We start from the raw sequence: 12,506 nt of genomic DNA on the forward strand, positions 1-12,506 counted from the left end.
CATACGTACTGGCTAACGCTGTCAGAGCACGGATAACCACCCTAACATGGTGTGATGCACGCCATAAAGCAAAGGCAACCTTCCAGAGAGCGCCCAGTGGTCCTCCCCTGCCCCGAGCTGGTGCCTTGCAGACCCCTTTAGGACACTGACTCACAGTCCCCAGTGGCCACTGGGACCCCTGGGAAGTTTTCTCCCCTTTACTTAAGTGGACATCAGGCTCTACACAGGACCTACTGAACTTGCAGGAGTGCGGCCCAACTGTATGTTTGTGGGTTTTCTTTCCCAAAGTGTCCAGCTCTTTTCGAAGTGTATTGAGAAAAAAACACGCCACTGCGAACCTTGACTGCCCATATGCCGACTGGCAGGAAATATTATAAAGGCCAGGGACTGAATCTCAGTCCACTCCTCTCTCCACAGCTCCAGGGTTAATAGCTCAGCAAGTGCGTAAATATAAACTATTCTTATTGTCTCAGATGAAATTTCCCTGCCTGTGGGTGGTGAGGAGGATTGGCCTTAGCCGATTTGAAAGCTCCTTTATGGGAGAAGGTCTGCAGTAATGACAATAGCACTCCCTCTTTACCACTACCCATATTATTGCCAGGTGCCATGTACAGGTTTGAGCATTGCACATGGAGTATTTTTCTTTCTGTTAAGCATCCATAAACCCCACGGGGGAGGGACTACTATTATCCTCATCTTACCAATGAGGAAATGAAGCCCAGAGAGGGCAAATAATTGGACGTGGATCATGCAGTTAAGAGCTGGGACGTCGGAGTGGGCCCTCAAGGCCATTACGCTGCACCGCTTTCGCACACATGCATTCAGCCATATCTTTATTTGTGGAGCCTTCCTCTTTGATTCTTTATCTTTCTCCAATTTTATTTATTCAGAGTTGATAAAAAGTGGTTAATCCCTCCCCGCCCACACCCACCCCCCTACACACACACACACAAAATCCCTAAACGTTCTCAATGGGATGATGGCCAACACCCAAGTGCTCTCTTCCTGTCCCAACTGGCTGGGAGAGAGTCCAGGACTTAGCCTTCCTAAGTTGCCACTTCCTTCCCAGACCCTCTCCTCGTCCAAGGTCAAGAACAATCAGGTGTGTGCCAGGCTAAGCACTCATTGTAAAGTGTCACAATGTGCCTGGTGAGAGACAGCGTTCCCATGGCCACTTTACAGATGAGAAAACCGAGGCACAAAGCGCTGAAGAAGCTGGGGAGTCTGATGCTTTGGTGGCCTCACAGACAGGCAGAGAGCCTGGGAGAAGGAGCAGTCTTGCTCCCTCCATCTGAACAACCCTCAACTCAGCCTAGGGGTCCAGTTCTCAGTCTAAAACTTTGTCAATTTTTTTTTTTTTACAAGAAGAGATTGGGTGGAATTTTGTTAAAAAAAATGTTGCTATATGTAAATAATTGTCTTCACAAACCATGTCAAAAGAGGCATACAGGACAGAGACAAAAAAAAAATCTTTCTACTATTGATGAATCAAGTAATAACCAAAGAAAGGATCACTGGTTTGGATCAGCCTGTATCCAAAAACTTGTAAATACAACCCAAGCTAATCCTGAATTTCACATGATCCTCTCAAGGGACTAGAAAGCTCCAAAGGGGTCTGTGTAATTCAGCAAACCCCTGCTAAAGCCTGCCCGCCTGGACTAAGGTCATTTAACTTCAGCCCTCTTATGAATGGAAATCAGCTTTCTAAAGACTGCTGGGCAGGCAGTGGCCAGCAACAGACAACTCAATGGCTGAGCCTTCTGAGTCATAAAATACTTCAGAAAAGAGGAGATCAAAGCTTCCCTACCACCCATTGAAACCTAACTGCTTCCAAGTTCCTTGCAGGGACCCAGGCTCTTTGGAGAACGGGCCCCTGCCATCACAGTCTACAAAGGCCACCACTCAGAAAGATACAATCTGGACATGAGGGCAGCCAGCCATGGAGGAGAAACCCACTTACAGTTTAACTGTCGGGGACAAAGCAAAGAGCGAGGAAGGAAAAAACCAAGTGACAAAACTGGACAGTGCATCCGAGTGGAGGCTGGAGGGATCTGGTGGCAGCCTGGATCCTGGCCCACAGGCCTTGCTGAGCCCCTGATGCCGTGTGGAGGCTGATCCTCCTAACCAGAGACCGGGCAGAAGGTGCCAAGGGGAACAGCACAACCGTCTGCCACTCTCACCAGCTCAGGTCATTCATCAAAGGTAAAGCACCGATGTGTTACAGATCTGGGCATAAATTTTTTTTACATCTTTTCACTTGACCTTCATGTTGCAAATGGCGCTTGGTGTTGAGTTTCTTAAGCAAGGGGTGCATTTGCCCAACTGGAACACATGGGTATTGGATTTATCAGGTACCGGTCAAGGGCAAATAATCTTAGACCTAGGTATTGCTCTTTTACGGCCAACCACAGAACCCTGGACAAGTTGCTGATAGAAGTATGGCTTAAAAGGAAGGGAGTAGTTAAATTAGTATCAAAATTTCACCTTTTAGAGTTTCACGATGCCTACTGGTATATTAAAAGGTGTGAAATGTATTACAGAAAACACATTTCACCTAATTGCACTTAAATTTAACATATCCCTGCCTATATGATGATATATGGCCAAGAAATCATTTATGTGATCATGAAATCCTTTTTTTACCCTGAAGCATTGCTTAACAGTTAGAAATCAATACATAATATTATAACCTATATGATGATATATGGCCAAGAAATCATTTTTGTGATCATGAAATCCTTTTTTTTCTGAAGCATCGCTTAACAGTTAGAAATCAATACATAATATTATAATATCTCTTCGGGGAATTATTGCTTTCATGACTTTCTTGTTACTAAAAGACTATCAAGAGATGCTCCTTGAAAAAGATTTTCATGACCAACTAAATTAGAGAAACTCTAGGTTTAAACAGAGCTAAACAAATACCTTTAATGCAGGATATTTCTGAATTATTAATATGCTAATGTGCCTGGTAAAACTCCAAGAGGTGGCATTGACCCTAACTTGATCATGTTGTCCCTTTTTCTAAAACCATGCCCCATGGTCCTTTGTTCAGGGTTTTGTTGTACCATAGCTTGGTTCAAAATAAAATACCAATTTCTAGAGCTAAAATTGCTGCTCCATTTCTCCCTTAGAACAAAATCCTATGGGCTAGAGTACAGCATTCATTCTCTTCTGGTTTTACTCACAGTGCTCTGGACAGTGCCTGACATAACAGAAGCTCATCAATAGTTGTTGAATGAAAGACTAATCATTAGTCACTTCTCAAAATACCCTTCCACCAACTTTCAAAAATGGAATCAATCTGTCAAACCAACAATAAACCAATTAAAAAGATCTTCCTGCATAGCCAAGGTCTTAATCCAATGGTTCCCTACTGTTAGTATGCATTGAAATCATTTGGAGGATTAAAAATATACATTTCTGGGCCCAGCTTCTGTTGTGGGTAAAGAAATTTAAAAAGTTAACACTTGAAGTGAAGCTAATGCCTCTGATTGTACTCTGAAAATCACTCTCCTAATAAAAGGGATCACCAAGGTGGAACATTTCTGGGGAGAAAGGTCTTTTTAGATCTCCCATCATGTAAGAAGAAAAATATAGTTCTTTTTCTATCACCCCGGAAAAGAAAATTAAGAAATATTGGTGAAAGTAATAAGAAGGTAGGTTGAAGTTCAACGGCAAGAGGAAGAGTCTCTCAACAATGGCATGGACTTCCTGGATGAAACGACCTTCTCTTCATGAACCAGGGGGTCAGAGTTCAATTCCCGGTTGGGGTATATGCCCGGTTGTGGGCTTGATCCCCCAGTGTGGGGCATGCAGGAAGCAGCTGATCAATGATTCTCTCTCATCATTGATGTTTCTATCTCTATCTCCCTCTCCCTTCCTCTCTTAAATCAATCCTATCTAATAAAGAGGGAATATGCAAATTGACCATCACACTGTCACAAAGATGGCAGTGCCCAGTCCCCTCAGGCCTGCCAGAGTCCCCCCGTCCTTTCAGCCTTGCTGGGGGGGGGGCTGGTGGCAGGCGCGTGGTGTGGCCAGACTCGCCCTCAGCCCCCCAGCTGCCTAGGGCCGGCCCGAGGCACAGGCAAGCCTTGAATGTCAGCTGCCCAGTCATCCAGAGCTGCCTGAGGCTCAGGTAACCAGGGCCGGCTGAGGCTTGTGCTGCTGGCAGTGGCAGCAGCAGAGGTATGATGGGGGCATCGCCTCCAACCCCTGAGGGCTCCCGGACTGTGAGAGGGGGCAGGCCGGGCTGAGGGAACCCCCCTCCAGTGCATGAATTTTCAGGCACCAGTAATATAATATAAATAAGAGGCTGGATATGGTAAAGAGGACATCACAGCAGATAGCGATACAGATTAGGTTAATCTGCAACCCTGAGATTCTGGGTCAAGGGCTGCAAATTCAAATACCTTCATAGAGTGCAAGGCAGCCAGGTGTAGGGGGCGGTGCTGAGCTGGAGAAGGCTTGCTCGTTGATAAAGGCATTCAAAATTTAAAAACAATCATCCCAGACATAAAGGTAGGCAGTATTCACTCAGGGTAGGTCCCAACTCCTGTTTTATGAATTATTCCAAGTCAATAACTGCCTACTCAACTCCTGAGTAAAGTGAGACCTGTCAGTCGGGGGGAGTGCCTTTTCAGAAAATATTTTAAAGTAGTTTAATTTTGAATTATTGAGGGAAATTCCCTGCCTGAGAAACCCTAGCTGGAGTGGACATGTATACATGGAAGTTCTTACATTTCACTATTATAACCCTTTGAACCATTGTCACTTTCTCCCGGGGTTTCCCTAGCAGTCAAGACAATGGTTAGCTTCCCTACTGGCACTTGGTTATCCAAAGGTGACTTATTACTTTCCCAGTGCACACTGCATGCACACTAGGAGACTGCTATGTCCCCTAAAGGCATTCTGATGCCAGTCGCCCTGCCGCACTCTTGGAGAAACACTAATGTAGAGACTTCAAGTGGAAGGAGCTCTATCTCTTAGTCTCAGTCATCTCATGTCCATTTCTGTATTAAGAAGAGTTGTTCATCTCTTCTAGCAGGTGGACTTGGATGAGTCTCTCCAACAAGCATGTTAGAAGCACGATGTCTTTCTCCTGAACTCGTGAATCATTCACTATCCTGAATCCATTACAGTAGTTGCTCATTAACTTTAGAGAAAGTATTAACCCCTTGTTTAGCCCAAGAAGCTGGGCAATGTCTATGGGTTCCAGGTGGCAGAAAGGATGAAGAAATTCTTCCTCCCAACATAGTTATTTCCCTCCATCCCCATTTCTCAACATCCCTAGTGAAGAGTCCCCTCCATGTGGCGTCTCATGTGATTTCACAGTGCTCACCCATTGCTATTTGATAGGTTCACAAAGGGTTCACAAGCAAATCAATGCCCTGTTAGAGAGACAAAGCCGTAATAACCATGATGTTAAGTTGACAAAGGAGGTTTTGCTCAGAATTCCTGCTTCTGTTCACCAAGAAAGGAAAAACAACCACAGTTTAGGTTGAAAATATTTGTGCTATTTCTTGTCCAAGTATGATATAGATAGATCGGCAAAGAGAATATATAAATGGGCAAAAGGCATGAGAAATGATATTCAACTTCAACACCCATCAGGACAATACAAACTAAACCCATAACTGCTTCACATCCATCAATCAGAGTGGCTAAAAAGAAAAAGATAGACAATAGTAAGTGTTGGTGAGGATGTGGAGCAACTGGAACTCTGAAAATCACACACGGCTGATGGGAGTGCAAATCAGTGCAATCACTTTGAAAAGCTGTTTGGCAGAATCTACCAAAGCTGAATATACACATAACCTGTGATCCAGAAACTTCATTATTAGGTAGGTTTCCAACAGAATGTGTCCATAAGGTCACCAAAAGGCATACAGAAGAAGGGTCAGCAGTAGTCTTCATAACAACCCAAAACTGAAAACAATTTGAATGTCGACCATTAAATAGAAACATTGTAAAGTATTCATACAGAGGAATATTGTATGTTCTACTTATGTAAAACATTAAAATAGGCAACATGGAGCAATGTTAGAAGTTAGTAGAATGGTCACCTACGGTGGGTAGTGACCAGGAAGGGGCCATGGGGGATCTTCTAAAGCAGCGGTCGCCAACCTTTCAGACCTCATGGACCACCGGTGGTCCACTGGTTGCCGACTGCTGTTCTAAAGCACTGGCAATGTCTTGTTTGATCTGGTTGGTGGTCACATGCATGTGAACTTTTTGAAAATTCCTTAAGCTGTACTCAATGATTTTTGCATTTTTCTGTATATACAGTATATTTCAATACAAGGTTAAACAAATTAATACAGAGCAGTGTCTTGGCTTCTCAGTTGTGGCTCTGTCCTCTTTCTTGTTTTATTTTCTTATTGCTGAGTAGAGTCTGGGTGTATGTGCTTTGCAGGGTCACGGGGAGGTGGGTAATGCAATGAGATAAGCTTGATTCTCCCCCTACCCCATGCCAAATGGGTCCTGCCAGGACCAACAAATTGGGTAATCAGAGGCAGGTGCCTAGAGATGGCAGTGGTCTCAGGAATCACCGTACATGTTTTAGGAGAGGGAAATGAGGCCTACAGAAGTAAAGTTAATTAAGAGTATGTTGCACATTGGAACAGAATCCACTTTGTATCAGCCTTATATACAGGCAGATGTGGCTGTCAATGACCTCTTTCACATCCATCACAAAGATGAACATTAACTTGCCTCATTCTTCTTATGTGTTAAGTGATCATTTGCTCTGTTCAAAAGAAAATCTCCTCCTTAGGAGAAGTAACCCAACATCTAGTCATATGAGGCAACCAATCAGATTTCCCATCACTCACAAGAGTGGAATCCCGGGAGAGCTAAACGAGAGTAGACTATGTTTTGTGGGAACCAGAACACATACAGAGCAATTATTCCCTTCTAGGGACAGCTCTAGCACTTCCCATGTAAGAAGTCACTTCCTCCCTATGGTGCTATTATCTAAACTCTCATTGTCCCCATTTTAGAGGTGAAAAAACTAAGACACAGAGATAAGTAACTTGCCCAAGGTCCTACTAGTGAGTGCTGGGGGGAGAATGATCCTGACCAGACTGCTCTTAACCACTGCTGTATGGACTGGGATAGTGTAAGCCACGAAGGTGGGTGCCTTCTGAAGACACTGGGACACTGGAATAGACAAGAGAGAGGGAAAGATGGAAGGAAGCCCCCCAAAGAGCAGGAGAATCATGACAACAAAACCAAAAAAAACAAGAGATATTCATGCTTGTGCAGGCACACATATGTGCATACAACCATGTCATAATATACAGGTTATTAGAGAGCCACATTGATCATTTAAATGGATCAAGCTTAGTTGGGAATTGTTAAATCTTTGTTTCACTCTATGCTTTAAAGCAGTGGTTCTCAACCTTCTGGCCCTTTAAATACAGTTCCTCATGTTATGACCCAACCATAAAATTATTCTTGTTGCTACTTCATAACTGTAATGTTGCTACTGTTATGAATCGTAATGTAAATATCTGATATGCAGGATAGTCTTAGGCGACTCCTGTGAAAGGGTCGTTTGACCGCCAAAGGGGTCGTGACCCACAGGTTGAGAACCACTGGTTTAAAGACTGTACCAAAGGATATCATAACTCTGGTGGTAATAAAATATTTTAGCTAAATTTCAAGCCACAGTGTCAGGAAAATAAACTTAAATAGTAAAGTTTCAACTAGCCAGGAACATGGGAGTCCTCATTCACCTGCACCCAAGCCACTCTTTATTTTTAAAATATTTTTTATTGATTTCAGAGAGGAAGGGAGAGGGAGAGACAGATAGCAACATCAATGACCAAAGAGAATTATCGGCCTCCTGCACACCTCACACTGGGGATGTAGCCTGCAACCTGGGCATGTGCCCTGACCAAGAAGTGAACCATGACATTTTGGTTTATAGGTCAACACTCCACCACTGAGCTATGCTGGCTGGGTGGAACCACTCTTATTTTGTGTCATGATGTACCATGTACATTACTACATATGCAACTAGGCTTTCTCACATTCTCCTTCTTCTAGTCATCCCAGAGCATGACTTTCATGTGTCTCAGTAACTCAACACATACACACACACATACACACACACACACACTTCTGTCAGTTCCAGACACTTCTCAATTGCAACACAGAATGAAATCAACCCCAAATGCCATTTACTGCCTCATGCATTTGATTGAATTCTGAGTCAAGTATCACTTACACGAATATTCTTGGCCCTGAGCTCAACAGATGAGGATCACACAAGAGGGGAAAGAATACTTGTCCCAAATGCTCCTAAGCGGTCTGCGTCCCTGGACAGCACACTTCACCCTGGCAGCCCTGAACACACCACCCTCTACAAGGATGTCTCACACGAGCAGAACACGAACAGGTCAAAGAAAACAAAAGGCCTCCCTTCTCCATGAAGGTTGGACTTAGCAGGGCTGCCGAATGCAATTCTGCACCGAAATACAGTTTTCCCATTTCAAAGCAACGCGGAGGCACACAGCTTGGTCGATTTATATAATGCCTGGTCTCCCAAGACTTTACAATGCGAATGGCATCCATCAAATTAATTTCCTTGGGGATTGTCTCAAACACAGAGAATGAAGGGGCCCAGACCATTAAACATCAAAAGAAATGTTCTAAATGGTCATTAAAGTTCTATTCTATTTTCTCTTTCTGGGAGCAGATTAGATTAATTCAATTGAGAATATCATAAGTATCAAAGCTGACAGTGTGAATGGGTCGAACTGGCTGGAAGAGCGCTTAATATCGCAGACATATGTTCATTCAAGTTGTACAGAATGCACGCGGAAGAGGGAGTCGACGCAGAATGCGGGGTACTTACCAAGCCGGCACAAGTAGACACAGCCACGGAGGAGGAGTTGTCATTTCTGATAAATCCCTGATAGAAACAGCGCTGCACCCTGGGTCCCCGCGGCTCTGAAGCACCATCTTTTCCAAGTACCTGGACAATAAAGTGACTGCTCAAAATCGCCGAGGGCTTCAGCTCTAAGTGGAGCTCCTGTCCAAATGCTGAAAACTGGTAATGCAGGGAGCTGCTGGCACTCTGCGCTGACCGCTTTCTCCTGCCGCTGTGCACAATGTCGTGGGAAATATAGGACCCGCCCGCGTCCACTTCTACTGGTGTGACAAAGACGTAATCTGCAAGGGGAAAGGTTTAGCTGTCAGCACCCGGAGCCCGCAATGCCAACCCGTCACCTCCCACCAGGCTGGCTGAGAGCGATGCATGGCTCAAAGGTATCTTTGTTCCTGTGGCCATGCGTCTACATGAAATATAATTCGGAGGAGGACCCGTGGTCCTTCCCATTAGCGCTGCCTCACTAATTCCTATGAACACTAACAGCCAAGCACAACCTTGATGAATGTGATGAGAATTTGTGGAAAAGGCCGCAAACTCTCCTGGTCTGGGGAGAAGAGAGATGGACTTTTCCTATATTAGTCACTGAGCCATTCATTCATAAACATTGCTTTTTTGGGAGACAACATACATATAAAACTACCAAAGTAAAGAATTGAAATTTTTTAAGGAGATTACTATCTTTGTGTTTAACCTAAATTGGGACCATTTTGGAGAGGGGTGTTGGGATGGGGGGGTGGGGGGGGAAGGGAGACAGAATTTAAATGTCAAATAACTCAGTGCTGAGTAACTTGAGAGGATTCCTCAGAAAATGCACAAGTAACCGCAGTTTCCTATTTCCAATATTAATTATACGTGACAATAAAACTCCAGAACTTGTAGCACTCTTAACCTTTTACTATGAGCTTTTGCAGGGACAATCCCATTTAATTGTAAGCACCCAATAGAGTGGATGCATAAAAATGCCTCAACACTGTCCGGGCTTTTCCTATGCAGGATGATGTTTCAAATTGCTCAGACATGTTGTCAGAGCAGGGACACCTGGAAAGGCATGTTTAGAAATACCTTCACCATTGCTCCCTGGAGCTGCACTAATTGCTGCTTGTTCCTGAGGAGCTAAAAAACAATTTGCTGCTTGAAAAAAAAAAAATGAGAAGCCAGCACACTGCTTTCTATCACAACACATTGAAACTGAAAAGTCTCATCCCACAAAATGATGTGGAATATGCCCTCTGCGCTTTAAAAAAACGCTCTGCATTTCCACTTTCTAGGCACAGAATGGGAAACTAATTTGGAAAGTGTTTAGAAAGATTCCGAATAACTAAGAGGCATGCTTGACTCACCGGGGTCCTCGTTCTAGGAGGAGGAAAACAGGAATTTCCCTTTTCCCAAAATAGTAAAAAAAAGGATAAAGATAGAGAAGCCCTGTAGCTAACAGGAATCATATCAAAGTATTATTATGTTTGAAAAAAATACCAATATGACAACTTTAAAATGTTTTCTCCGGTTTGACCATCTGTGACTCTTAGTGCTTGAGCAACTCCCATTCTTACAATATTCTCTATGTACTGCCTCTCTCCTTCTCTGACTCCTTTAACTAGAAATACTTGCAAATTGGCATACATATTAAAAAGTAATTGGAAAAGAAGTTTTCCTCCTCTCTTAACCTTAAGAAACAAAGCAGGTGTACACTATTTCTCTTCTTTAAAAAAAAAAACTCTATTATGATGCTTTACAGGTATGTGGTTTTCGATTCAATGCAGCTTTTTCTTAGTGAAAAATCCACTTCCCCCCTTACTAAAACCTAACTGTGTGAACCACCCCTGACACGTCCAACAGAGCCTCTCCAATAAGTTGTTTCTGACCTCCTTGTCCAGAACCATCTGAAACCCTGCCTGCTCTTAGAAACTGGGAGGCCCTGTGGGATCCTTAGCTAGCCTTTGCAGTGGTTCTCAACCTTCCTAATGCTGCGACCCTTTAATACAGTTCCTCATGTTGTCGTGACCCCCAACCATAAAATTATTTTCATGGCTACTTCATAACTAATTTTGCTACTGTTATGAATCGTAATGTAAATATCTGATATGCAGGATGTATTTTCATTGTTACAAATGGAACATCATTAAAGCATAGTGATTCATCACAAAAACAATATGTAATTATATATGTGTTTTCTGATGGTCTTAGGCGACCCCTGTGAAAGGGTCCTTCGACCCCCGCAAAGGGGTCTCGACCCACAGGTTGAGAACCGCTGCTTTAAGGGAATCAGCCTGAAAAGCCCTCCCCCCACGTCACCCCCCACCCCCTCTCAGCTCCACCCACTCAGACACCAACACCTGCAACCAGTTTGCTCCCAAGGGGAGAAAGAGCAGGCTGATGATGCTATTCCATCCTTGATGGGGAGGGGCAATGAGAGTCCCCTGTGGAGAGTGATCTGATCAATCAGCTCAGGGGCTGACTAACGATGAGGTCCCTACAGGTGGCAGCTGGAACAGAGGGGGCCTGCAGCCATCTGACCAGATGGGACAATGGGAGGTTGTTTAAGAAACTGCAGCCAGCCTTTCTGGTTGGACCAAAGCTCTTCTCAATAGCTAATTCCTGCTCTGTCCTACTCCCTCCCTCACTGACCCACCCCCTGCCCCAGTTCCTCTTCATGGCGCTGCCATTCCGGTCCCCAAGATGATCCCTTGTCCCCTGGTAGGAGGACATGATCATTAGAGAATCGGTTGAACCTCAGGTCTTGCTGGACACCTTGGATCAGGGATCGGCTGGTCTGTAGCTGGTGGGAACGTGGAGACAAGGATTTTCCTTCTGGGCGCCATCAGAAGTTAATAAATGATAGAAGCGAGGGGTGGTCTGGAGGTTTTCAGCTGGGGAACCTCGGAAGAGATAAAGACTCCAGATACCTCAAGCTATCTTCTTCCCTCTAACAGTGGCCTTTGGGAATGCAGGACACAAGGGCAAAAAAGCGGAGAGGAAAGGAAGACAGGGAACAGAAGTGGAGAGGAGAGGGAGGAGGAGAGGTGTGGGGAAGGAAAGGGGTCCATATTCTTTCATCCCCAAGACAGTAGGTCCTGCAGGCTTGCCCAGGGGAGGAAGGGAAGGGAGCAAGGTGCCTTTTGATATCAACCACCCCTAGTCCATATCCACTTCCTAATTTCTCACCAAGGAACAATTTTATTTTTAAAACAAGCCATCTGTGAACAAGGGAAAGTATTGTTTTCTCATTTATGTGACTTGAAGCTTGAGGCATTGATTCTTTTGATAAGTTCTGAGTCCTTGCCACACTTCCCCCCTCTACAAACAGGAACCATTTCCAACACGCACACACACCTGCCACGTTGGGGGCGGAGGGGGGAAGGGAGGTGGTAAGCCTTTGTACCTTTTTCCCTCTTTGCGGGGGGGAAAAGAAGGGACAAAGTGCCTGGACAGACTCGTAGGGGTGGGGTGGGGGGGCAAGTACGAACCGTCATTCAATCCGCTGCCGCAGCAGTGGCTGTCACTGGCTAGGGCTGCGGCGACCCAGGCACAGCAGAGGCAGCACAGCTGGAGCGCCTGCAAGAGAAAAGGGGACATCGCGCGTGAGGGGCGCGGGGGGCTTGCCCCT

At 44.8% G+C, this 12,506-nt stretch overlaps 1 protein-coding gene across 1 annotated transcript in view; it reads right to left on the minus strand.

The window, feature by feature from the left end:
• Positions 1-12,475, minus strand: part of ADAMTS18 (ADAM metallopeptidase with thrombospondin type 1 motif 18) — a 132,455-nt gene extending 119,980 nt beyond the window's left edge. The window contains exons 1-2 of the mRNA XM_006754470.2: positions 12,367-12,475; positions 8,867-9,183 (exon numbers count right to left, since the gene is read on the minus strand). Coding sequence (XP_006754533.1) covers positions 8,867-9,183; positions 12,367-12,475 — 426 coding nt within the window. The remainder of the gene's footprint in view (positions 1-8,866; positions 9,184-12,366) is intronic.
• Positions 12,476-12,506: the final 31 nt, after the last annotated feature.

This window comes from Myotis davidii, unplaced genomic scaffold (assembly GCF_000327345.1).
Source record: "Myotis davidii unplaced genomic scaffold, ASM32734v1 scaffold391, whole genome shotgun sequence".
Lineage (NCBI taxonomy): Eukaryota > Metazoa > Chordata > Mammalia > Chiroptera > Vespertilionidae > Myotis > Myotis davidii.